Raw genomic sequence first — 24,535 nt, forward strand, 5'->3', positions numbered from 1 at the left:
TACTTGTAGAAACCCTTCAGGTTTTCCTTCACATTATCTGCCAAAGCCACCTCATGTCTGTTTTTTTCTTCCTGATTTCCTTCTTTAGTATTTTCTTACGCTTTCTATACTCTTTAAGTAACTCATTTGCTCTTTGTTGCTTCTACCTGCTATACACTTCTCTCTTTTTCTTAACCAGATCGCCAATATCGGTTGAAAACCAAAGTTCCCTATGCCTGCTAACTTTGTCTTTAATCCTGGCAGGAAAATGCAAACTCTGCACCCTCAAAATTTCACATTTGGAGGCCTTCCACTTACTGAACACATCCTTGTCAGGAAAAAAAAAACTTACCCCAATCCACTCTTCCTAGATCTTTTTTCATTTCCACAAAATTAGCCCTTCTGCTATTTACAACCTCAACTCAAGGACCAGACCTATCCTTATCCATAATTAACTTGAAACTGATCACATTATGGTCACTTGATTCAAAATGTTCGCCTACACATACTTCTGTCACCTGACCTGTCTGGTTCCCTAATAGGAGATCAGGTATTGCATCCTCTCTCGTAGTTATCTCTATATATTGATTTAGAAATCTTTCCTGAAAACATTTCACAAACTCCAAGCCATCTCGCCCTATTACAGTTTGGGAGTCCCAGTCAATATGTGGAAAGTTAAAATCCCCTACTATTACAACTTCCTGTTTCTTACATCGGTCTACTAACTTTATACAGATTTGCTCCTCCAATTCTCTCTGACTATTGGGCGGTCTATAATACACCCCTATTAGTGTGGTCACTCCTTTCCCGTTCCTCAGCTCCACTCATATGGCCTCTGTAGACAAGCCCTCCGGTCTGTCCTGTCTACACACAGCTGTGATATTTTCCCTGACTAATAATGCCACTCCTCCCCCTTTCATCCCTCCCCCTCTATCACGTCTGAAACAACGAATATTTCTATCATGTATAAACCTCAGGTGGGAGGTTATCTTTTTGTATTAATGTATTAAAAATAAATTATAAATTCTACCAATGAGAATTACAAATTCTCTTACTAAAGGATTCATATTCAAAATAGTATCCAACAAATCAGATTCTTGCAAAAATGGAAACTTAGATAATTATTTTTGTAAAAAAGTCTAACCTGAAGATGTTGCAGTAAGTGTGTATGAGAGAATATTTGCTAATCAGAAAATAAATGATAATAAAAATAAATAAATCTGCAAAAAATACAGATCCCCTTAATCACTAAAGAATAAAAAGTTTGGGAGAGAGAAATTAATATGACCTTTGTTAATGAAGATGGTCAATTCTTCTTTAATATGTGCCAATCAGTGTTTAATTCAATTTAAAATTGTTCACTGTTACTATTTAACAAAGGAGAGACTATCCAAAATATTTCCTAACATAGACAATTATTGCGATAGGTGTAAAACTGAAGTATCCACTTTTTCACATATGTTCTGGTTATGTTCTTCATCAAAATCTTTTTGGAAATCTTTAGTTTCTACAATTTCTAAAGCTCTGAAAATTAATTTACAACCTAATGTACAAACCTTTGATTTCTGTCTATACATGCAGTCCTGCATGACCTTTGTCCTCCTCCACCTCACTATCTGCTCTAACACACTGGTTCCCCTCCCACTGCAAATGTAGTTTAACCCCCTCCCCTCCCCCCCAGCAGCACTGGAAAATCTACCCGCAAGGATGTTAGTCCCCCTCCAGTTCAGGGGCAAATCATCCCGTCGGAACAGGCCCCACCTTCCCGGGAACAAAGCCCAATTGTCCAGAAACATGAAGCCCTCCCTCCTGCACCATCTCCTTAGCCACGTATTTAGCTGCACTCTCCGCACATTTATATTTACAGGGACTTTACTCCTGACGCCGGCCCCGGGACCCGACCCGTTTACAGACCCGGAGCGGAACCGGAGCAGATTCTCAGCCACTGGTTGACATTCCCAGTCCGGAAGAAAGGATAAAGTTTCTCTGTGAATTTATTCCCAGTGAAGGTGTGGAGGTGGGACTTGGTCTCCGCGTTGTAAAATGAAACTGTCCCGGACTCGTAACTGAGATAAACTCCCACCCTCCCGGGGATGGGACCGGCAGGGAGACGGGACTCGGGGGAGGGGAGATCACGGTACACGTCATAATCCCGATATAACACGTCATCAACCCGCCTGATGACCCAGAATCCGGTCTCCGGACTCAGATTGACCCGTCCCTTCCTCTCCCCAGACTCTGCGACGACTCCCAGACACCAGCTCCGATTCCCTGTCACCTCCGCCTCCCAGTAATGTCTCCCCGATGTGAATCCCTCCGATCCCAGCACACAAGACCAGTTTGTGAATATCTTCCGGGTGTAAAGGACATTCCTCTGGGTCCAAGTCCATCTCACACTCTTCCGATCGTCAGACACCTCGAGCCGCGGATTCGCCGTTTCCACATCCAGGGTGACAGACACTGGGGGGAGAAGCAGAGAATTAGAGAGTCCCCGGGGATCGGGGGGAGACTCGGACAGCGCGGCCCCTGGGATGGGGGGGGGGAGACTCGGGCGGCGCGGCCCCGGGGATTGGGGTGGGGGGAGACTCGGGCACCGCAGCCCCGGGGATCGGGGTGGGGGAAGACTCGGTTAGGGCGGCCCCGGGGATCGGGGGGGGGAGACTCGGGCGGCCGGGGCCCCGGGCATCGAGGTGGGGGGAGACTCGGGCACCGCGGCCCCGGGGATTGGGGTGGGGGGAGACTCGGGCACCGCAGCCCCGGGGATCGGGGTGGGGGAAGACTCGGTTAGGGCGGCCCCGGGGATCGGGGGGGAGACTCGGGCGGCCGTGGCCCCGGGGATCGGGGGGGGGGGGGAGACTCGGGGAGCGCGGCCCCGGGGATCGGGGGGAGGCTCGGGCGTCGCGGCCCCGGGGATCGGGGGGAGGCTCGGGCGTCGCGGCCCCGGGGATCGGGGGGAGGCTCGGGCGTCGCGGCCCCGGGGATCGGGGGGTTTTCCGCTGGACGGAGAGCAGAGAGACCCCTGGCCCTTGACTCCTCAGACAGGGGAAACATCCTCCCTCACTCCTGCCTGTTGACCCCTGAAAGAATTTTGTGTTTCCATGAGATCTCCTCTCATTCTCCGAAACTGGGAACAGAGAATATAGAGCAGTACAGCACAGGAACAGGCCCATCATACAATGTTCACATTCATTTGTGAGTGTGATGGTTTGAGACAGTAAAGGAGGTGATAATGGGAACCAGTAGGAGAGAGATGAATGGCAGATTGAACCAGGAGGGGGAGGGGTGGAAAGCCCGTGGGTGAACTGTGTGTGTAGACGTAATGAGAAGCTGGAGGGGGCAAAGATGGCAGATGAGGAATACTTTGTCCCCTTTCCCATAACCCCGTCCCCCGCAGCCCCTCATTAGGACAGGGGATGAATTTGCAGGGACCCTGAAGCAACACAGGTCCTGATGCAGTGTTTCAGTCTGAACCGTGGACAGTTTACTCTTTTCCATAGAAACTTCCCGGCCTGCTGTTCCCCCAACAATTTGTGTGTGTTACTTTAATTTTCAAATAGGTTACAGAAAGAAAAAAACCCTTCCCCCTCCCCACAACATCGCGATAGAAAAAAAAGAAAAAATAAAGAAAGAAAGAAAGAATGCCTGGATATCGGAAGATCCCCACATGCTCCATGGAGTTCATAATAGCTTTGATATGTATATTTATTTCTTTCCCCAGATAACCAATAATTTTATCTTCGGAGCACCTATATATTTATTCCTATTTTTTTGTAAATAAGGGCGCCAAATTTTCAGAAATATTTCATATTTATCTCTTAAATTATAAGTAATTTTTTCAAGTGGAATGCAGCAATAAATTCCATTCTTCCGACGATCTATAGTTAAGTATGATTCCGATTTCCAAGTAACTGCAATAGCCTTTTTGGCTACTACAAATGCAATTTTTATGAATTTTTATCCCTTCAATATCGCCTAGTAAAAAAAAATAATGGATTGTGTGGAAGTTGTATCCCAATAATTTGTTCCAGTAAAACTCTTAAATTTGTCCAAAAATGTTGAACTTTAGAACAAGACCAAGCAGAGTGTAAAAAATTACCAATTTCTTGATTACATCGAAAACATTGATCAGATAAATTTGAGTTTAATCTATTTATTTTTTGTGGTGTAATATATATTTGATGTAAAAAGTTATATTGTACTAATCTTAGTCGAACATTTATTGCATTTGTCATACTGTCAAGACATAATCTTGACCAACTTGTTTCATCAATTTTAATATTCAAATCAGTTTCCCATTTTTGTCTTGACTTATGAATTCCTTGTTTAATTGCCTGTTTTTGAATCAAATTATACATACCAGAAATATGTTCTTAAATTTTTCCTTTATGAAATAAAGTTACTATTTCATTAGGTTTCAGCAATAACATTGTTTGACCCATTTTACCTCTTAAATAAGTCCTTAATTGGAAATAACAGAAAAGGGTGTTATTTGATATTTTATAATTATTCTTTAATTGGTCAAATGACATTAATATACCTCCTTCAAAACAGTCTCCTATATATCTAATCCCTTTGTGAAACCAGTTATATAAAAGATGATTATCCATTGTAAAAGAGATAAGTTTATTTTGAATTAAAGGTCTCTTTGCTAATAAAGATTTCTTTATCTCATCATCAACATTTATCTTATTCCATAAATCAATTAAATGTTTTAGTATAGGAGATTCTTTCTTTTCCCGTATCCATTTAGATTCCCATTTATATATAAAATCTTCTGGTATATTTTCTCCTATTTTGTCTAATTCTATTCTAATCCATGCTGGTTTATCTTCATCAAGAAAAGATGCAATAAATCTAAGTTGATTCGCTTTGTAATAATTCTTAAAATTTGGTAATTGTAACCCTCCTAGGTCAAATTTCCATGTCAATTTTTCCAACGATATTCTTGACATCTTACCTTTCCAAAGGAATTTCCTCACACATTTATTTAACTCTTGAAAAAATTTCTGTGATAATTGTATTGGTAATGTTTGGAATAAATATTGTAATCTAGGGAATATATTCATTTTTACAGCATTGACTCTACCTACTAATGTTATTGGTAACATTTATCAAGATCCTCTTGAATTTTTTTCAATAATGGCAAATAATTTAATTTATATAAATTCTTTATATCATTATCAACTCTTATACCTAAATACTTTATACCATTTATTGGCCATCTAAATAGAGTTATTAATCTACATTGACTATAATCTCCTTTCGTAAGTGGTAGAAATTCACTTTTATTCCAATTTAATTTGTATCCTGATATTTTCCCATATTCTTCCAATCTAGAAGATAATTTACGCAACGAATGTAATGGGTTAGTTAGATAAATCAGAACATCATCAGCAAATAAGCTAATCTTATATTCCTCCAGATTAACTCTGAAACCCATAATATTTGAGTCAGTTCTAATTAATTCAGCTAATGGTTCTATCGCCAACACTAGTAAAGCAGGTGATAATGGACAACCTTGTCTAGTTGACCTTGTTAACTGAAATTATGTTGAAATTTGGCCATTTGTCACCACTTTAGCTTTGGGGTTAGTATTGAAGGTTTTAATCCATTTTATAAAAGATACTCCTAATCCATATTTTTCCAATACCTTAGATAAAAAATCCCATTCCAATCTATCAAATGCTTTTTCTGCATCCAAAGAAACTGCTACACTCATTTCTTCCCTCTTTTGTGCCAAACGAATTATGCTAAGTAACCGAGTTACATTGTCTGCCGATTGTCTATTTTTAATAAATCCTGTTTGGTCCATGTGTATTAATTTTGGTAAGTATTTAGATAATCTGTTAGATAAAATCTTTGCTCTTCTTTGTGGTGGTGTGTTGGGGAGGAAGCATTAAGAAGAGGGACGCCTCACGTCTTAATAAGCTGGTAAGGAAGTCGGGCTCTGTCGTGGGCAAAGAACTGGAGAGTTTAACATCGGTAGCTGAGCGAAGGGCGCTGAGTAGGCTACGGTCAATTATGGATAACTCTGAACATCCTCTACATAGCACCATCCAGAGACAGAGAAGCAGTTTCAGCGACAGGTTACTATCGATGCAATGCTCCTTAGACAGGATGAAGAGGTCAATACTCCCCAATGCCATTAGGCTTTACAATTCTACCGCCAGTACTTAAGAACTTTTTAAAAGCTATTATTAATGCTTTTTGAGATAGTGATTTAGATGCATATCATATTTTTTACTGAGTTAAGTATTGTATGTAATTAGTTTTGCTACAACAAGTGTATGGGACATTGGAAAAAAGTTGAATTTCCCCATGGGGATGAATAAAGTATCTATCTATCTATCTATCTATTATTTTATAATCCGTGTTCAACAAAGAAATAGGTCTATGTGATGTTGGTTTTAAAAGATCTCTGTCTTTTTTTGGCAATACTATTAAAATAGCTGTCGAAAAAGATTCTGGAAGTTTATGTGTTCTTTCCGCTTGGTGTATTAGCTCCATAAAAGGAGGAATTAATAAATCTTTAAACCTTTTGTAAAATTCAGGCGGAAAACCATCTTCTCCTGGAGATTTATTACTCTGAAGTGATCCTAGAGCTTCTTCGACCTCTTTTAATGTAAAAGGCACATCTAATCCCTTCTGTTCTTCCAAATTCAATTTTGGGAGAGTTATTTGTGATAAAAACCTTTCTATCTCAACAATATCATTCTGTGATTCTGATTGATACAATTCAGAATAAAAAAATTTAAAAGTTTATAAAGGTTTATAAATAATTTTATTTACACTCGTTCTAATTGCATTTATCGTTTTGGAAGCCTGGTCTGTTTTTAACTGCCAAGCAAGAATCTTGTGTGATCTTTCACCTAGTTCATAATATCTCTGTTTAGTTCTCATAATTGCTTTTTTCTGTTCGGTATGTCTGAAGTGTATTATATTGTAGTTTCTTATTAACAAGTTGTCTTTGTTTTTCTTCTGTCATATATCTTTGAGATTCTTTTTCTAATTTTGTAATCTCTTTTTCCAATTGATCTATTTCTACCATATATTCCTTCTTAATTTTAGAAGTATAACTTATTATCTGGCCTCTCAAATATGCCTTCATCGCTTCCCATAATATAAATTTATCATTAACTGAATGTGAGTTTGTATCTAAAAAACTTGAATCTGTTTTTTTCATAAAATCACAAAAATCTTGACGTTTTAATAATATTGAATTAAATCTCCATCTGTAAATCGCTTCCTCCTTATCCATCATTATCATTGTCATTATCAAGAGGGAATGATCTGACAATATTCTTGCTTTATATTCCATATTTTTCACTCTGTCTTGAATATTCGCTGATATTAAGAAAAAAACTATCCTTGAATAAGTTTTATGTCTATTTGAATAAAATGAATAATCTCTTTCTTTTGGGTTAATTCTTCTCCATTTATCAATCAAATTTAAATCTTTCATCAATAATAAAGTTAATTTTGCTACTTTTGGTTTTGTAACAACCTTTGCTGACCTATCTAAAACTGGGTCTGGACAAAAGTTAAATTCTCCGCCTATTAATATTTTATCATGTGTGTCAGCCAAATTCAAAAAAGCCTCCTGTATAAATTTTACATCGTTTTCATTTGGTGCATAAATATTCATAAGAGTCCATAGTTCTGAAAAGATTTGACAATGTATAATTACATATCTTCCCGCAGAATCAATTAGTACATTTTGTATTTTAATTGGTAAAGTTTTGTTGACCAAAATTGCAACTCCCCTCGCTTTTGAAGTAAATGAAGCTGCTATAACATTTCCGACCCAATCTCTCTTTAATTTCTGATGTTCTATCTCTGTTAAATGTGCTTCTTGTATAAAAGCTATATCTATTTTCATTTTCTTAATGTATGTTAAAATTCTTTTTCTTTTCATCAGACCATTAAGCCCATTAACATTAAGACTTTAAAAAATCAGGAAATTAGTCATTATTTTTAACGTGGTTACTCCGGCCTATAATCATACATAATATTTCAACTCTCATAGTACCTTGGGGAATTATTTTAAAATTCTCCATGTTGCTATGTGTCTCCCCTCCGATCATCCAGGCAAAGAAAGAAAGATAAAAGAAAAATAAAACCCCTGGTAATTTTGTGAATAAAAAAAACACAACATTACCCCCCTCCGTTGTGCGGGTCATGGCAAACACCATGATTACACACGTGAATCCCGTAGCGATCGATCCGAAGTTCCCCCAGCTCCCCCGTAACATGAAAAAAGTATATATAAGAAAAAATATCACTACTCTCGATTAATATTTCTCAAATTTTAACCTGTATCATATAATTAAAAGTATATTTAAATATTCTTCTGTCCTTAATGTCCATCAACTCACTTCAGTGTCCCTGTCTTCATCTTTAATCTGTTTCACTTTTAAATCTTTACTGTGACTAGCGAATATTTGGGAGTTCTTGTGCAAACTCCTCTGCACCCCGATGATCAGTAAAAATCTTCTTTTTCCGTCATCCAAAAAAATTATCAGTGTTGCTGGGTGGCGCAATAGAAATTTGTAACCCTTTTCCCATAAAACATTTTTCGCTGGCTTAAATTTCTTCTTTCTCTTCAAAAGGTCATAACTTATATCAGGATAGAAAAGAACTGCTTTCCCTTCTATCATCAATGGCTCATTTTTCTTTCTGGCATATTGGGCAGCCGCCTTCAAGATCTTTTCTTTATCTTGATATCTTAAGCATTTTATCAAGATTGGTCGTGGGTTTTGATCTTAAAGCTCTGTGGACCCTTTCGATTTCAATCAACTGGGTTCCCTCTTCCATTTCCAAATTTTCCGGGATCCATTTTTCAAAACATTTTATTGGATCCTCTCCTTCTATCCCTTCTTTTGAGACCAACAATTTTAATATTATTTTCAATATAAAATTTTCAAGCACGTCTATTTTTTCCAACAGTCGTTTTCTTTCTGATGTCCAGGCAAGAGTATTATCCTCCATTTTCTTCACATTCTCAATAGTGTCTCCCGTTATTTCTTCCAGGTTTTTAACTTTCTTGTCCATTTTCTCCTGTTTTTTTCACCATTTTATCAAACATAGCCTTCATATTTTTAATATCTTCTTGTATTATTTTTAATATTTTAATTTCTTTTAATTCATGCATTATTTGCACCAAAGAAGGAACTCTTATGTGTCCAGAATATCTCCCACCTCCAATCTCTTCCTGTTGTTCTTCTTTTACATGTTCATCTTCATCTGTATGTTCCAGAGAATCCGAATCCACCACGGCTTCATTGTCACTTCCGCTTCCAATCGTAGCTGGGATTTGTAGTTCAATGTGCTAATGTTTGCGCATGCCCTTTCCGGCGCGCACGCGTAGTTCCTGTTGTTCCTTCTTGGAGACGATTGATGCTGCGGGCGATTTCTGTTCTGTGTCGCCGGATTGAGATGCACTTGAGTCCGAGGCTTCTTCATGGTGGCCGGCTCCTTGTACTATCTTCAAAGTAATAGTTTTCTTCTTTGTCTATTTAGGAGGCATATCTAAGGAAAATCCTGAGTAGTTTAGACGTAGTTTTTAGGAAATATTTACTAACTTTTCTTCACTTAAACATTAATTTATTAGTTTTTTTTACGGGAGAGCTGGATATCCGCGTCTCGATCCCACGTCATCACGTGACGTCCCCCCCCCCCCCACAAACAATTTGTGTTTGATACTCCGCTTTAAATATACTCAATTATTTGGCCTCCACAGTTGCCTGTGGCAAATTCACTATCCTGTGGATAAAGGAATTCCTCCTCATCTCTGTCCTAAATGGACATCCCTATAGTCGGAGGCTGTGCTTACCGTTCTCGACCCACCCACATCCTCCCAACATCAACTCTCTCCAGACAGGTGTCAGAGAGATCTGGCGAGACCCTTCATCAGGACCTGTGTAGCTTGGATTACCAGCATCTGCAGATTTTCTCCTGTTTGATTTTTAAAGCAGAAGTTAATAAGTAAACATCTTGATTAGTCAGATTCTCAAAAGTTATGGGGAGGAAGCGGGAGAATAGGGTTCAAAGGGATAATAAATCAGCCATTCTTCTAAACTCCGGTGAGTACAGGCCCAGAGCCATCAAACACTCCTCATATGTTAACTCTTTCATTCCCGGAATTATTCTTGTGAATCTTCTGGACCCCCTCCAATGCCAGTACATGTTTTCCGATAGAAGGGATCCAAAACTGCTCACAATACTCCGTGTGTTCTGACCAATGCCTTATAAAACCTCAGCATTACATCCTTGCTCTTGTACTCTAATCCTCTCGAAATTCAAGTTTCTGGATCATTGGGACCTCTTCTGGGGCAGGCGTGACCTGTTCAAGAAGGACGGGTTACACTTGAATCCTGGGGGGACCAATATCCTAGCGGGGAGGTTTGCTAGGGCTACAGGGCAGACTTTAAACTAGTAAGATGGGGGAATGGAAATCAATTTGAGGAAACTATGGGAGAGGAGGTTAGTTCACCAGTAGAGCAAGTAAGTAGACAGTGTGTGAGGGAGGAAAGGCAGGTGATGGAGAAGGGATGCGCTCAGCCCGAAGATGTAGGGGAGAAGAAAGAAAAGGATAATAAATTTGAATGCATTGTTAGGGATGAAAAGAGAGGAGGAGGTGGAGAGTATCTTAAATGTATCTATTTTAATGCTAGGAGCATTGTAAGAAAGGTGGATGAGCTTAAAGCGTGGATTGATACCTGGAATTATGATGTTGTAGCTATTAGTGAAACATGGTTGCAGGAAGGGTGTGATTGGCAACTAAATATTCCTGGATTTAGTTGCTTCAGGTGTGATAGAGTAGGAGGGGCCAGAGGAGGAGGTGTTGCATTGCTTGTCCGAGAAAATCTTATGGCGGTGCTTTGGAAGGATAGATTAGAGAGCTCCTCTAGGGAGGCTATTTGGGTGGAATTGAGGAATGGGAAAGGTGTAGTAACACTGATATGAATGTATTATAGGCCACCTAATGGGGAGCGTGAGTTGGAAGAGCAAATGTGTAAGGAGACAGCAGATATTTGTAGTAAACACAAGGTGGTGATTTTGGGAGAATTTAATTTTCCACACATAGATTGGGAAGCTCATTCTGTAAAAGGGCTGGATGGTTTAGAGTTTGTGAAATGTGTGCAGGATAGTTTTTTGCAACAATATATAGAAGTACCGACTAGAGATGGGACAGTGTTGGATCTCCTGTTAGGGAATGCGATAGGTCAGCTGACAGATGTATGTGTTGGGGAGCACTTCGGGTCCAGTGATCAAAATAGCATTAGCTTCAATATAATTATGGAGAAGGACAGGACTGGACCTAGAGTTTTTAACCTTTTTTGATTTTTGATTGGAGAAAGGCTAACTTTGAAGAGATGCGCAGGGATTTAGAGAGAGTGGATTGGGACAAGTTGTTTTTTCGGAAGGATGTAATAGAAAAATGGAGGTCATTTAAGGGTGAAATTATAATGGTACAGAATCTTTATGTTCCTGTTAGGTTGAAAGGAAAGGTTAAAGGTTTGAAAGCGCCATGGTTTTCAAGGGATATTAGAAACTTGGTTCGGAAAAAGAGGTATGTCTACAATAGATATAGGCAACATGGAGTAAAGGAATTGCTCGAGGAATATAAAGAATGTAAAAGGAATCTTAAGAAAGAGATTAGAAAAGCTAAAAGAAGATACGAGTTTGGTTTGGCAAATAAGGTGGAAGTAAATCCGAAAGGTTTCTACAGTTATATTAAAAGCAAGAGGATAGTGAGGGATAAAATTGGTCCCTTAGAGAATCAGGGTGGTCAGCTATGTGTGGAGCCGAGGGAGATGGCAGAGATTTTGAACGATTTCTTCTCTTCAGTATTCACTAAGGAGAAGGATATTGAATGGTGTAAGGTGTGGGAAACAAGTAAGGAAGTTATGGAACCTATGACAATTAAAGAGGTGGAATTACTGGCGCTTTTAAGAAATTTAAAAGTGGATAAATCTGCGGGTCCTGACAGGATATTCCCCAGGACCTTGAGGGAAGTTTGTGTAGAGATAGCAGGAGCTCTGACGGAGATCTTTCAGATGTCATTAGAAACGGGGATTGTGCCGGAGGATTGGCGTATTGCTCATGTGGTTCCATTGTTTAAAAAGGGTTCTAGAAGTAAGCCTGGCAATTATAGACCTGTCAGTTTGACATCAGTGGTGGGTAAATTAATGGAAAGTATTCTTAGAGATAGTATTTATAATTATCTGGATAGAATGGATCTGATTAGGAGTAGCCAGCATGGATTTGTGCGTGGAAGGTCATGTTTGAAAAACCTTATTGAATTTTTTGAAGAAGTTACGAGGAATGTTGACGAGGGTAAGGCCGTGGATGTAGTCTATATGGACTTCAGCAAGGCCTTTGACAAAGTTCCACATGGAAGGTTAGTTAAGAAGGTTCAGTCGTTAGGTATTAATGCTGGAGTAATAAAATGGATTCAACAGTGGCTACATGGGAGATGTCAGAGAGTAGTGGTGGATAATTGTTTATCGGGATGGAGGCCGGTGACTAGCGGGGTGCCTCAGGGATCTGTTTTGGGCCCAATGTTGTTTGTAATATACATAAATGATCTGGATGATGGGGTGGTAAATTGGATTAGAAAGTATGCCGATGATACTAAGGTAGGAGGTGTTGTGGATAATGAGGTGGGTTTTCAAAGCTTGCAGGGAGATATATGCCGGTTAGAAGAATGGGCTGAACGTTGGCAGATGGAGTTTAATGCTGAGAAGTGTGAGGTTCTACATTTTGGCAGGAATAATCCAAATAGAACATACAGGGTAAATGGTAGGGCATTGAGGAATGCAGTGGAACAGAGAGATCTAGGAATAACAGTGCATAGTTCCCTGAAGGTGGAGTCTCATGTAGATAGGGTGGTGAAGAAGGCTTTTGGAACGCTGGCCTTTATAAATCAGAGCATTGAGTACAGGAGTTGGGATGTAATGTTAAAATTGTACAAGGCATTGGTAAGACCAAATTTGGAATATTGTGTACAGTTCTGGTCACCGAATTATAGGAAAGATATCAATAAATTAGAGAGAGTGCAGAGACGATTTACGAGGATGTTACCTAGGTTTCAGCACTTAAGTTACAGAGAAAGGTTGAACAAGTTAGGTCTCTATTCATTGGAGCGTAGAAGGTTGAGGGGGGATTTGATCGAGGTATTTAAAATTTTGAGAGGGATAGATAGAGTTGACGTGAATAGGCTGTTTCCATTGAGAGTAGGGGAGATTCAAACGAGAGGACATGATTTGAGAGTTAGGGGGCAAAAGTTTAAGGGAAACACGAGGGCGTATTTCTTTACTCAGAGAGTGATAGCTGTGTGGAATGAGCTTCCTGTAGAAGTAGTAGAGGCCAGTTCAGTTGTGTCACTTAAGGTAAAATTGGATAGGTAAATGGACAGGAAAGGAGTGGTGGGTTATGGGCTGAGTGCGGGTAGGTGGGACTAGGTGAGATTAAGAGTTCGGCACGGACTAGGAGGGCCGGAATGGCCTGTTTCCATGCTGTGATTGTTATATGGTTATAAATGGAAGCAAACATTGAGTTTGCCAATCTTACCACTGACACAAACTGCAAGTTAACCTTCAGGGAATCCTGCACAAGGACATCCATGTCCCTTTGCAACTCTGATTTTTGAATTTCGCCCTGTTTACAGAATTGTCTATGTCTTTATTCCTTCGACCAAAGGCGTACCTGCCTAGGTTTGTACTTGCCAAACTCTACCTGTGCTACAAGATCCTTATTACGTATACTGGTTCATTCAAATAAGACCATAAGACAAAGCAGTAGAAGCCGGCCATTCGGTCGTTCGAATCTGCTCCGCCATTTAATCATGAGCTGATCCATTCTCCCATTTATTCCCACTCCCCCACCTTCTCACCATGACCTTTGATGCCCTGGCTACTCACATACCTTTCAATCTCTGCCTTAAATACACCCAATGACCTGGCCTCCACTGCCGCAAGAAATTCACAGATTCACCACCCTCTGTCTAAAAAAATTTCTTCGCATCTCCCTTCTGAATGGGCGCCCGTCAATCCTTAAGTCATGCTCTCTTGTACTAGACTCCCCCATCATGGGTAACAACTTTGCCACATCCACTCTGTCCATGCCTTTTAACATTCAAATGTTTATGTGAGGTACCCCCTCATTCTTCTAAACACCAAGGAGTACAGTCCAAGAGCGGTCAAATGTTCCTCACATGTTAACCCTCTCATTCCCGGAATCATTCTAGTGAATCTTCTCTGAACCCTCTCCAATGTCAGAACATCATTTCTTAAATAAGGAGCCCAAAACTGCACACAGTATTCCAAGTGAGGTCTTACCAGTTCCTTATAGAGCCTCAACCTCACTTCCCTGCTCTTATACTCTATTCCTCTAGAAATGAATGCCAACATTGCATTCGCCTTCTTCACCACCGACTCAACCTGGAGGTTAACCGTAAGGGTATCCTGCACGAGCACTCCCAAGTCCCATTGCACCTCAGAACTTTGAATTCTCTCTCCATCTAAATAATAGTCTGCCCGTTTATTTCTTCTACCAACGTGCATGACCATACACTTTTCAACATGGTATTTCATCTGCCAGTTCTTTGACCATTCTCCTAATCTATCCAAGTCTCTCTGCAGACTCTCTGTTTCCTCAGCACTACCGTCCCCTCCACCTATCTTTGTATAATCAGCAAACTTAGCCACAAAGCCATCAATTCCATAATCCAAATCGTTGATGTACAACGTAAAAAGCGGCCCCAACACGGACCCCTGTGGAACACCACTGGTAACCGGCAGACAACCAGAATGGGATCCCTTTATTCCCACTCTCTGTTTCCTGTCAATCAGCCAACGCTCTATCCACATATGTAAATTTCCAGTAATTCCATGGCCTCTTAACCTGGTTACCACCTTCATGTGTGGCACCTTGTCAAAGGCCTTCCGAGATTCCAAATTTACAACATCCCTGCATCCCCTTTATCTATCCTACTTGTAATCTCCTCAAACAATCCCAACAGGTTTGTCAGGCAGGATATTCCCTTAACGAAGCCATGCTGACTTGTCCTGTCTTGTCCAGTGTCACCAAGTATTCCATAACCTCATACTTAACAACTGACTCCAATTTCTTCCCAACCACAGGTGTGATTGTTAACTGGTCAATAATTTCCTTTCTGCTGTCTTCCTCCTTACTTAAAGAGTTAAGTGACATTTGCCATTTTCCAGTCCTCTGGCACCATGCCAGGGTCCAGTGATTTTTGAAAGATCATTTCAAATGCCTCTATAATTTCTACTGCGATCTCTTTCAGAACACTAGGGTGCAGTTCATCTGGTCCGCGTGACTTATGTACCTTTAGGTCTTTCAGCTTTTTGAGCACCTTCTCCCTTGTAACAGTAACTGCACTCACTTCTCTTCCCTCACACTCTTCAACACCGGGCACAGTGCTAGTGTCTTCCACGGTGAAGACTGGTGCAAAATATTTGGTTCATCTGCCATCTCTTTATTCTGTGTTATTATATATCCAGCCTCATTTTCCAGCGGTCCTATATCCAGTCTCATCTCTGTTTTATTTTACAATACTTGAAAAACAATTTGATATTGTTTGCTAACTTGTTTTACAAAGACAGGTGTGTAAAAAGGGCCTGAAGGATCATTGGAGACCAGAGTCACCCCAACCACAAACTGTACCAGTTGCTACCATCCGGGATATGGTACCACAGATTAAAAGCCAGGAGCAACAGGCTCCGGGACAGCTTCTTCAACCAGGCCATCAGACTTAACTCATGCTAACACAACTGTATTTCTGTGTTATATTGACCAGCATGTTATACATATAATTCATCATAAATTACTATAAATTGCACATTGCACATTTAGATGGAGATGTAATGTAAAGATTTTTAATCCTCATGTATATGAAGGATGTAAGTAATAAAGTCAATTCAATTCAAATCGATTTCTTGTTTATTTTTTCCCACCCAATCATCCTTTTAGTTCCTCTCTATAGATATTTAAAAGCTTCCCAATCCTCTGTCTTCCTACTAATTTTTGTTTTGTTGTATACCCTCTCTTTTGCCTTTACATTAACTTGTCTTCCCTTGTCAGCCACGGTTTTACTATTTTGCCATTTGAGTATTTATCTATTTTTGGTATACATCTATCCTTCACCTTTCTCATTTTCCCAGAAACTGACACCATTTCTGCTCTGCTCTCATCCCTGCCAGCATCTCCTTCCAATTTGCTTTGGCCAACTCCTCTCTCAGACCTCTGTAATTTCTTTCACTTCTCTGAAATAATACAATATCAGACTTTACTTTCTCCTTATCAGATTTCAAGTTGAACTCAGTCATGTTGTGAGCACTGCCTCCTAAGGTTTCTTTTAACTACTCACCTCTGGTTCAATACATAACACCCAATCCAGTAGAGCTGTTCCCCGAGTAGGCTCAACGACAAACTGCTCCAGAAAACCATCACATTGCATTCAACAAACTTTCTTGAAATCCTTTACCAACCTGATTTTCCCAATGGCCCTGCATGTTGAAATCTCCCAGGATTATCATAACATTGTCCTTTTCATCAGCCTTTTCTATTTCCAGTTGTAATCTGTGGGCCTCATCCCACTGACTGTTGGGAGGCCTGTATATGACTGGTGTCGGTGTCATTTTTACTTTTGCAGTTCCTTACCTCAACCCACAAGGATTCAACATCTTCCAATCCTATGTCACATCTTGCTGCTGATTTACCAGCAGAGCTACACCACCCCATCAGCCTTCCTTCCTTCCTCCGATACATTGTGTAACCTTGGACATTCAGCTCCCAACTACAACCATCCTTCAGCCACGTTTCCGTGATGGCCACAACATCATGCCTGACAATCGGTAATAGTGCAACAAGATCATCCACCTTATTTCTCATACTCCATGCATTGAGATATAACACTTTGTGTACTGTATCTGCTACCCTTTTTAATTCTGCATCTCTAATGCACTGATACTCAGCTTGCTGGCTGCAATTTTCTCTTCGCATCTGTCCGCCCTATCTGACAGTCTGACTGCACGCTATCTTTGCATTTTAACCATCAGTCCTATCTCTTCTCTCCAGTTCCCGACCCCCCCCCCACCAAATTAGTTCAGACCCTCCCCAACAGCTCTATCAAACCTCTCTGTGAGAATATTGTTCTCGCTCGGGTCGAGGTGCGACCCATCCCTTTTGACCAGGTCATTCCTCCACCAGATGAGATCCCAATGATCCAAGAACCTGAATCCCTGTCCCCAGCACCATCTTCTCAGCCATGTTTATCTGTCAAATTATCCTGTTTCTACCCTCACCAGCACGTGGCACAGGCAGCAATCCAGAAATTACAACCCTGGGGGTACTGCTTCTGAGCTTTCTACCAAGCTAGCCAGATTCTTTTCAGGACCTCTTTGCTTTTACTTCCAATGTCATTGTCCCAAAATTTACCAAGATGTCTGGCTCTTTTCCCTCCCTCTCTAAAATGCTGCAGACACGATTCGAGGCATCCCTGACCCTGGCACCCAGGAGGCAACATACCATTCGAGTGTCCCGTTCACACCAATAGATTCTCCTGTCTGTTCCCCTGACGATTCAGTCCCCGATCACGACCACTCCCCTCTTCTGCCTCGAACAACAGTGAGAGATGCTGATCCGGAAGGGGGAAGACCTGTGTCAGTCAGAGTCTGCACTCACAGGGCACATGAAGGACTTGTGTATTTTCCTGACAATCCCGCTCACCACACTGATACCTGCTTTTATTCCCTACAATATCATCGTCAGTATTAAATTCCCAGTTCCTTTGGTAGATCCAAACTCATGTCCTGGTGTGTTAGTGTATTTGCCTGGGATTGGAACACAGTGGTTCTTCTGCCAGTCCGTGTATTGGTTGTATTGTGACACTGTGCTGGCGTGTTCAGGGGTCTGACATCTCCAGCTAACCATGTGACAGCAATGCCTCCCAGTCGGTGGGGTTGATGTCGAATAAACTTCAGTTCCCCTTCAGCCCAGTATTACACACAATCTTTGCATCAAATTGGAACTAAATTGAGCTTCATAAACAAGGAGAAATGAATCTTTGTAAGTTTTACCTCGATTAATAGCATCAAGCGTTTCTCTCAGCACTGTGTTCAACAAATAGAGGTGATCGAATTTTTCAACTGGTAGGGTCTCATCTGTCACTGCCAATTCCTGGACATCGTCATTAATCCTGTAAGTATTAAATTGCTGGTTATAAATTGATATTCTGAACTATTTTACAAATCCATTCAGGGTTTTAGTAAAGAGCCTGTCCTACCTTCTGTTCCGACGAGCTTCCTCCTGAAATAAATAAAACACAAATCTGATTACACTTGGACTTACCGTCCACATCCTGAATTTCATCCAAATCATTACAAGGTGTTGAAAATTCCCACTCCCGCAATCACTCACACACACGGACAATACAGAACCACGGGGTAAATGACAGGGAAAGTTTCTGAATGTCAGACCATTACTGAGAGGATGAAACTTACAGGGAAGACAGGACAGGCTGTGCATTTTCATCTGGATATGACGTCAGTGTGATAGGATGGAGGAATTTAAGATCAATGATGTATGTGATTTTGTGCGGGTGGAGGAAGTACCTCTATTTATGGGGAGACTTGTGGGAAGATGTAATTCCAGATGGACTTTTAACAAATTCCACAAGAAATTTAGTGAGGAGGATGTGGAACTCAGTGCCACAGGAGTGGCTGAAATGGAACAGCAGAGATTGAATGTAATGGGGAGGCTGGATAAACACATGAGGGACCAGAGATTTCGGGGCACTGTTGCTGGTTGTGGTGAGTAGGTGGGTGGAGGATTGTGAAGCAGGGAAACTGATAGAAGATGGACCTAATGGCCTGTTTATGATAGAGAATGGGATATAATCCCATGCGAAATATATCCAAAAAATAAAGAGGCAGTGAAAATTTCCGTAATCTGATGGAAACCGGACGTGGAAGATAAGTCTGATGTGTGGGTCACATTCTTTGTTCTCACTGATTGACAGAGAGACCCTCACACCCACTCACAGCCTGTGACTGGAACTGGGTGTTAATGGGAGTTTTAGAGGATATTTAATGCGGTAATTAAGGAAACAGTCAGCAGCTCTGTGTTATGATCAGAGTAAATAATTTCAGAGAGATTTGCATTCTGTCCTGGGATGTACAGAAGTTGTGGAAGCCCAGTTTTGGGACAATAAACAATAGGTGCAGGAGTAGGCCATTCGGCCCTTCTAGCCAGCACTGCCATTCACTGTGATCATGGCTGATCATACACAATCAGTACCCCGTACCTGCCCTCTCCCCATATCCTTTGACCCTGCTATCTATAAGAGCTCTATCTAACTCTCTCTTGATAGTATCCAGAGACTTGGCCTCCACTGCCTTCTGGGGCAGAGCATTCCACATATTTACCACTCTCTGGGTGAAAAAGCTTTTCCGCATCACTGTCCTGAATGGCCTACCCCTTATTCTTAAACTGTGGCCTCTAGTTCTGGACTCACCCATCAGCGGGAACATGCTTCCTGCCTCCAGCGTGTCCAATCCCTTAATAATCTTATTATTATGGGACAACAACAACCCTGAATATTTGCATCAATTGTCTGGTGAGAAGCAGTTTACTGTCATTTGTAAATGCTGTGTGTCGGAGCAACGCATCTGTTTTCCGTCTGCATTGTATTCTGTGCTATGTGTTTATTATGGTAACTCGTCACGTGAGTGGGGACGTGGTAAAAGCGAAGGGAAAAAGTTACGTATCTGTACTTTGTTCCGGGCGGTTTTGAGCTGGGGACGGGCGGATGTCATTCTGTTCTTGACCGCTGTGTTGCAGCTTACTTTACAATGAATTACCCTGAAGTTTCATCGCTTCAAGATTGTATTTTGCTAATGAAGGACTGAAAGCGTATCTTGGACATTTTGAAATGTCATTATTGGAGTGATGGGATGGCGCATCATGCAAATATAACAACTTGTGTGAGGTCGTCAGCAGCGGCAATTGATTTGTTAGAATTGGCCGCTGTGCTGTGTTTATTTCAAATATACCACTGTTCATTTAGTGCCCTTTGACAGAAACAATTTGAAATATAATCCCTCACCTTGAGAAACATCACACTGTCTTTTTGATCCATCTGTTCCTTTAACTTAGTGATTTCCTCCTGAATAATCCTTATATTCTCTTGAAAAGCGAGAAGATTTTTCTCCAGTGGGTTGAGAATCCTCTTCTCTTCTTCCCTGAGATCCCTGAGTAAGCTCTGCTCTTTCTCAGTGATAATCTGGCGCAGTTCAGCAAACTGGGATGTGATGTGGGACTGAAGGCTGTGTGACTGTTCCTATCGAATGAAAGGTGAAGATTAATATACTGCATTGCTGTGCTCTGTTTCCTTTTGTCGTTAAGTTCGGTCTGTTAGAGTCCATGCTACTTCTGAGAGCATTCCCGCCAACACCATTCCCTCACGTTTTCCTGAAACCTATTCTCACTTATTGACCCATAAACTCCCATCTGATTCACGCACACCCTCCCCACCTTTTCACGGTTAACGGTAATTAGCTATTCATCCGGCATGTCCTTGATATGTGTCGGAATCTCTCGTGGTCACAGGGGGAGCATGCAAACTCCACACAGACAGCAGCAGAGGTCAGGATCGAACCCAGGTCACTGGAGCTGCGATACTCGGCTATTCTGCATTAAATGGAGCAAAATTCGACAGTAATATCTGAAATTCCGCTCAGGAAACCTCACCTGAACTCCGGAAATCTTCTCTTTCAGTTGTTGCTCCTTTTCCTGGAAGTCTGATTTCTTTTTTGTGAGAGAGTCTAAGGAAGATTTTAGCTGATCCTGGAAGTCAGAGAGTGAAGGAAATAGAAACAAAGATGCATCAAAAGAAACAGGTGATCAAACCCGATTATCACACAAAATGCCGGAGGAACTCAGTGAGTCAGGCAGCATCTATTCAGGGGAAATAAACAGTCGGTGTTTCGGGATGAGACCCTTCATTAGGACTGGGAAGGAATGGGACAGAAGCCAGAATAAAAAAGGTTGGGGATGAGAACCAGCTGACAGGTGACGGGTGAGACAACGTGAGGGGGAACGTGGGGGAGGGTGATGAAGTGAGAAGCTGAGAGGGGCAGGTGGAAGAAGTAAAGGGCTGGAGAAGAAGGAATCTAATTCGAGAGGACAATCGACCATGGAAGAAACGGGAGGAACTGGGCTGTTTGCGGCCGTGAATGGTGACGAGGGAGGAGGTTAGGAGACAGGTGTAGCACTTGTCCCGCTTGCAGTTGTCAGTGCCAGGAGGGAGATCAGTGGGGAGGAGCGAGTGGATCAGGGCGATAAAGTACGGGGAGCGATCCGTATCGAGAGCGGAGACTTGCGGGGTGAGGAGGTGGGCTGTGGGACGGAGAGATGCTAGAATCCCGTTGGAGAAGGTGGAAGTTGCAGAGAATCATGTGTTAGTTATAGAGGCTCGTGTGATGATATGTTGGATAAAAGAAATGTGTTAAGTATTTAATTAACGTTAGTTTTATCTTGTAGAGATTAACAGCTTCTTTAATCGGCTTGAAGCGGTGCTCTCTGTGTTCCTCCGCCACTGCACAGATCACACAGATCAGTGTCTTGTCCGTTTCACAAAACAGCTTCAGTTCTTCCTCATGTTCCTCGCAGTGACGTTTACTTCCCTTCCCCTTCGGATTCAGATTTATATTTTGAGCTTCTTCAGCCAGATTTGCTAAGGCCCGATTCACCCTGAGGGTGCGGTCAGCAAATACCTCTCTACATTCTGGGCAGGAGTTTCTCTCCTCCCTTTCCCAACACCGTGTGATACAAGAGCGACAGAAGTTGTGTCCGCACTCCAGTATAACCGGATCGGTGAAGAAATCCAGGCAGACGGGACAAATTACCTCATCGCTCAAACTCTCGGCCGGTCCTTTCGAAGCCATGTTAACTCCCAGCACTTCCTGATTCAGAATGCTTTCACTTTCCGGGAGCTGCTGATCCCCTGCAGTACCGCGATTGTCCACTACGCGCGTTGCAGACTCGGGGAATCAAACAACACACACACAATGCTGGTGGAACACAGCAGGCCAGGCAGCATCTGTAGGGAGAAGCACTGTCGACGTTTCGGGCCGAGCCCCTTCATCAGGACAGCTGGTGTGGTATACTGCATCCGGTGCTCCCGTTGAGGCCTTTTATATATTGGTGAGACCCGACGCAGACTGGGAGACCGTTTCGCTGAACACCTACGCTCTGTCCGCCAGAGAAAGCAGGATCTCCTAGTGGCCACACATTTTAATTCCACGTCCCATTCCCATTCTGATATGTCTATCCATTGTCTCCTCTAATGTCAAGATGAAGCTGTCAGGTTGGAGGAACAACACCTGGGTAGCCTCCAACCTGATGGCATGAACATTGACTTCTCTCACTTCCGTTAATGCCCCTCTTCCCCTTCTTACCCCATCCCTGACATATTTAGTTGTTTGTTTTTTTATCTCTCTCTCTCTCCCCATCACTGCCTGTTCTCCATCTCCCTCTGGTTATCCCCTCCCCCTTTCTTTCTCCCTGGGCCACCTGTCCCATGATCCTTTCCCTTCTCCAGCTCTGTATCCCTTTTGCCAATCACCTTTCCAGCTCCGGTCTTCTCCTATCATTTCACATTTTCCCCTCCCCCTCCTACTTTCAAACCTCTTACTATCTCTCCTTTCAGTTAGTTCTGACGAAGGGTCTCGGCCCGAAACATCGACAGCGCTTCTCCCTATAGATGCTGCCTGGTCTGCTGTGTTCCACCAGCATTTTGTGTGTGTTGTTTGAATTTCCAGCATCAGCAGATTTCCTCGTGTTTGCTCAGGGAATCAACATGGTTTTGCTGGATGTGTTCAGTGGAAATTCTGACCATTTCTATGTTTAGTGTGGGATCAAAAACACATTAAACAGGCAGCAGATAAGAAAACGCGGCCATGGACTGTCTATGCCCGGCTACGAGCGGAGGAGGGTTGGCCATATGGCCAGCAACCCCATCTCTTAAAAACCTGGTGCGACAAAAACGTCAGCTGAATCTCCAAAGGCCTCATCCCTGCGGTCGGAAGGACCTTCCCCTGGAAGATGATTGAAGTCCTGCGCTGAAAGGAGAAGCCATGTGCCTCCCTGGGGTGGTTCACTACTACAATAACTGTGAGGCTTCCTCAGCTAACCCGGCCACTCCCTGTCCAGTGTAGAGGATCCCTGTAGTTCCAATGGTGTCCCTGTAGTCTGGAATGAGCCAGTCGGCAGCATTCCTGTACGACTGGGGTTCCCAAACACTTTTATGCCAAGGACCAATACCAGTAACCGTGGTCCCCAGGTTGGGAACCCCTGCTCTCCGGACATCTCGATGTGATGGCAGGCCAACAAGTTTCGAGCGTCTTTCCCCGAGTTGATGATCTTCCAGCAGCACTCGCTGTCCGTTTTCCTGCGCGTCCTGGGAACAGCCCGAGGATCAGTGAGCCTTCTGTCACGCAGCTGCTGTGGCACAGGCCCTTGTATCTTTCTCCACAGATCTTCGCCAGCCCACAGTCCGCAAAGAGGTGAGTGACCGTCTCGTCTCCACTGCGCACTGTGGGAGTGATCTCCAGGCATGCAGCAAGGATCAGACTGGGAGGGGCCCTCTCGTCTCCACTGCAGTAATCTCGGGGCAGCGCGCTGTGGGAGTGATCTCCGGGCATGCAGCAAGGATCAGACTGCGAGGGGCCCTCTCGTCTCCACTGCAGTAATCTCGGGGCAGCGCGCTGTGGGAGTGATCTCCGGGCATGCAGCAAGGATCAGACTGGGAGGGCCCCTCTCGTCTCCACTGCAGTAATCTCGGGGCAGCGCGCTGTGGGAGTGATCTCCGGGCATGCAGCAAGGATCAGACTGGGAGGGCCCCTCTCGCTGCCAGACAGGTGAGGTCTTGCTGCCTGTTGGAAAGATCTGGTGATGAGGCATTCTGCCAGATGGTCTGGACTGTCTGCTCAGGGAACCACTCCACTGTGTCCAGCCAGTCCTTCTCCTGCAGTCACTGCAGGACATTCCGTGCTGACCACTGTCTGGTGTTCTTGTGGACAAAGCAGCTGGTCTGAAAGAACTGTCATCAATTTCATGAACACAAGGTTCACATGGAGAAGCTTCCTGATTGAGACAGACACAGTCTCACAGGGTATTTACAGGGTAGGGGCAGGAATGATGTTTCTCCTGGCTGGGCAGTGGAACCGGGGATCACAGACTCAAAATCCGAGGTCACCTCAGCAGGACTGAGATGAGGAGAAATTTCCCCACCCACAGTGCAGTGAATATTTGGAGTTTTCTCCACAGGTTTTCTAAATTAAACCGACATATTTAGGGGCTCGGCGATGTTGGGAACGTTGCAGGAAAGTGGTGCTGAGGGCAAAGATCAGCCATGTTCTGAGTGAGGGACAGAACAGCGCAACGGGCCGAATGGCAACGTCTGTTCCTGTTTCTTATTTTCTAAATCACGAGGTTACCTTTGCGCCTTGTTCTCCCTTGGCCTTCA

General features: G+C 42.7%; 1 protein-coding gene across 1 annotated transcript; it reads right to left on the reverse strand.

The window, feature by feature from the left end:
* Positions 1–1,673: 1,673 nt before the first annotated feature.
* LOC140721926 (E3 ubiquitin-protein ligase TRIM39-like) lies at positions 1,674–20,854 on the reverse strand. The gene is made up of 5 exons (XM_073036747.1): positions 20,758–20,854; positions 20,114–20,347; positions 18,293–18,315; positions 18,087–18,205; positions 1,674–2,439 (listed from the first exon to the last, which is right to left on the reverse strand). Exons 2-5 carry the CDS (start codon positions 20,144–20,146, stop codon positions 1,886–1,888), a joined length of 729 nt encoding a protein of 242 aa, XP_072892848.1. The 5' UTR covers positions 20,147–20,347; positions 20,758–20,854; the 3' UTR covers positions 1,674–1,885.
* Between the last annotated feature and the right edge of the window lie 3,681 nt (positions 20,855–24,535).

This window comes from Hemitrygon akajei, unplaced genomic scaffold (genome assembly GCF_048418815.1).
Source record: "Hemitrygon akajei unplaced genomic scaffold, sHemAka1.3 Scf000064, whole genome shotgun sequence".
In the NCBI taxonomy this organism is placed as follows: domain Eukaryota; kingdom Metazoa; phylum Chordata; class Chondrichthyes; order Myliobatiformes; family Dasyatidae; genus Hemitrygon; species Hemitrygon akajei.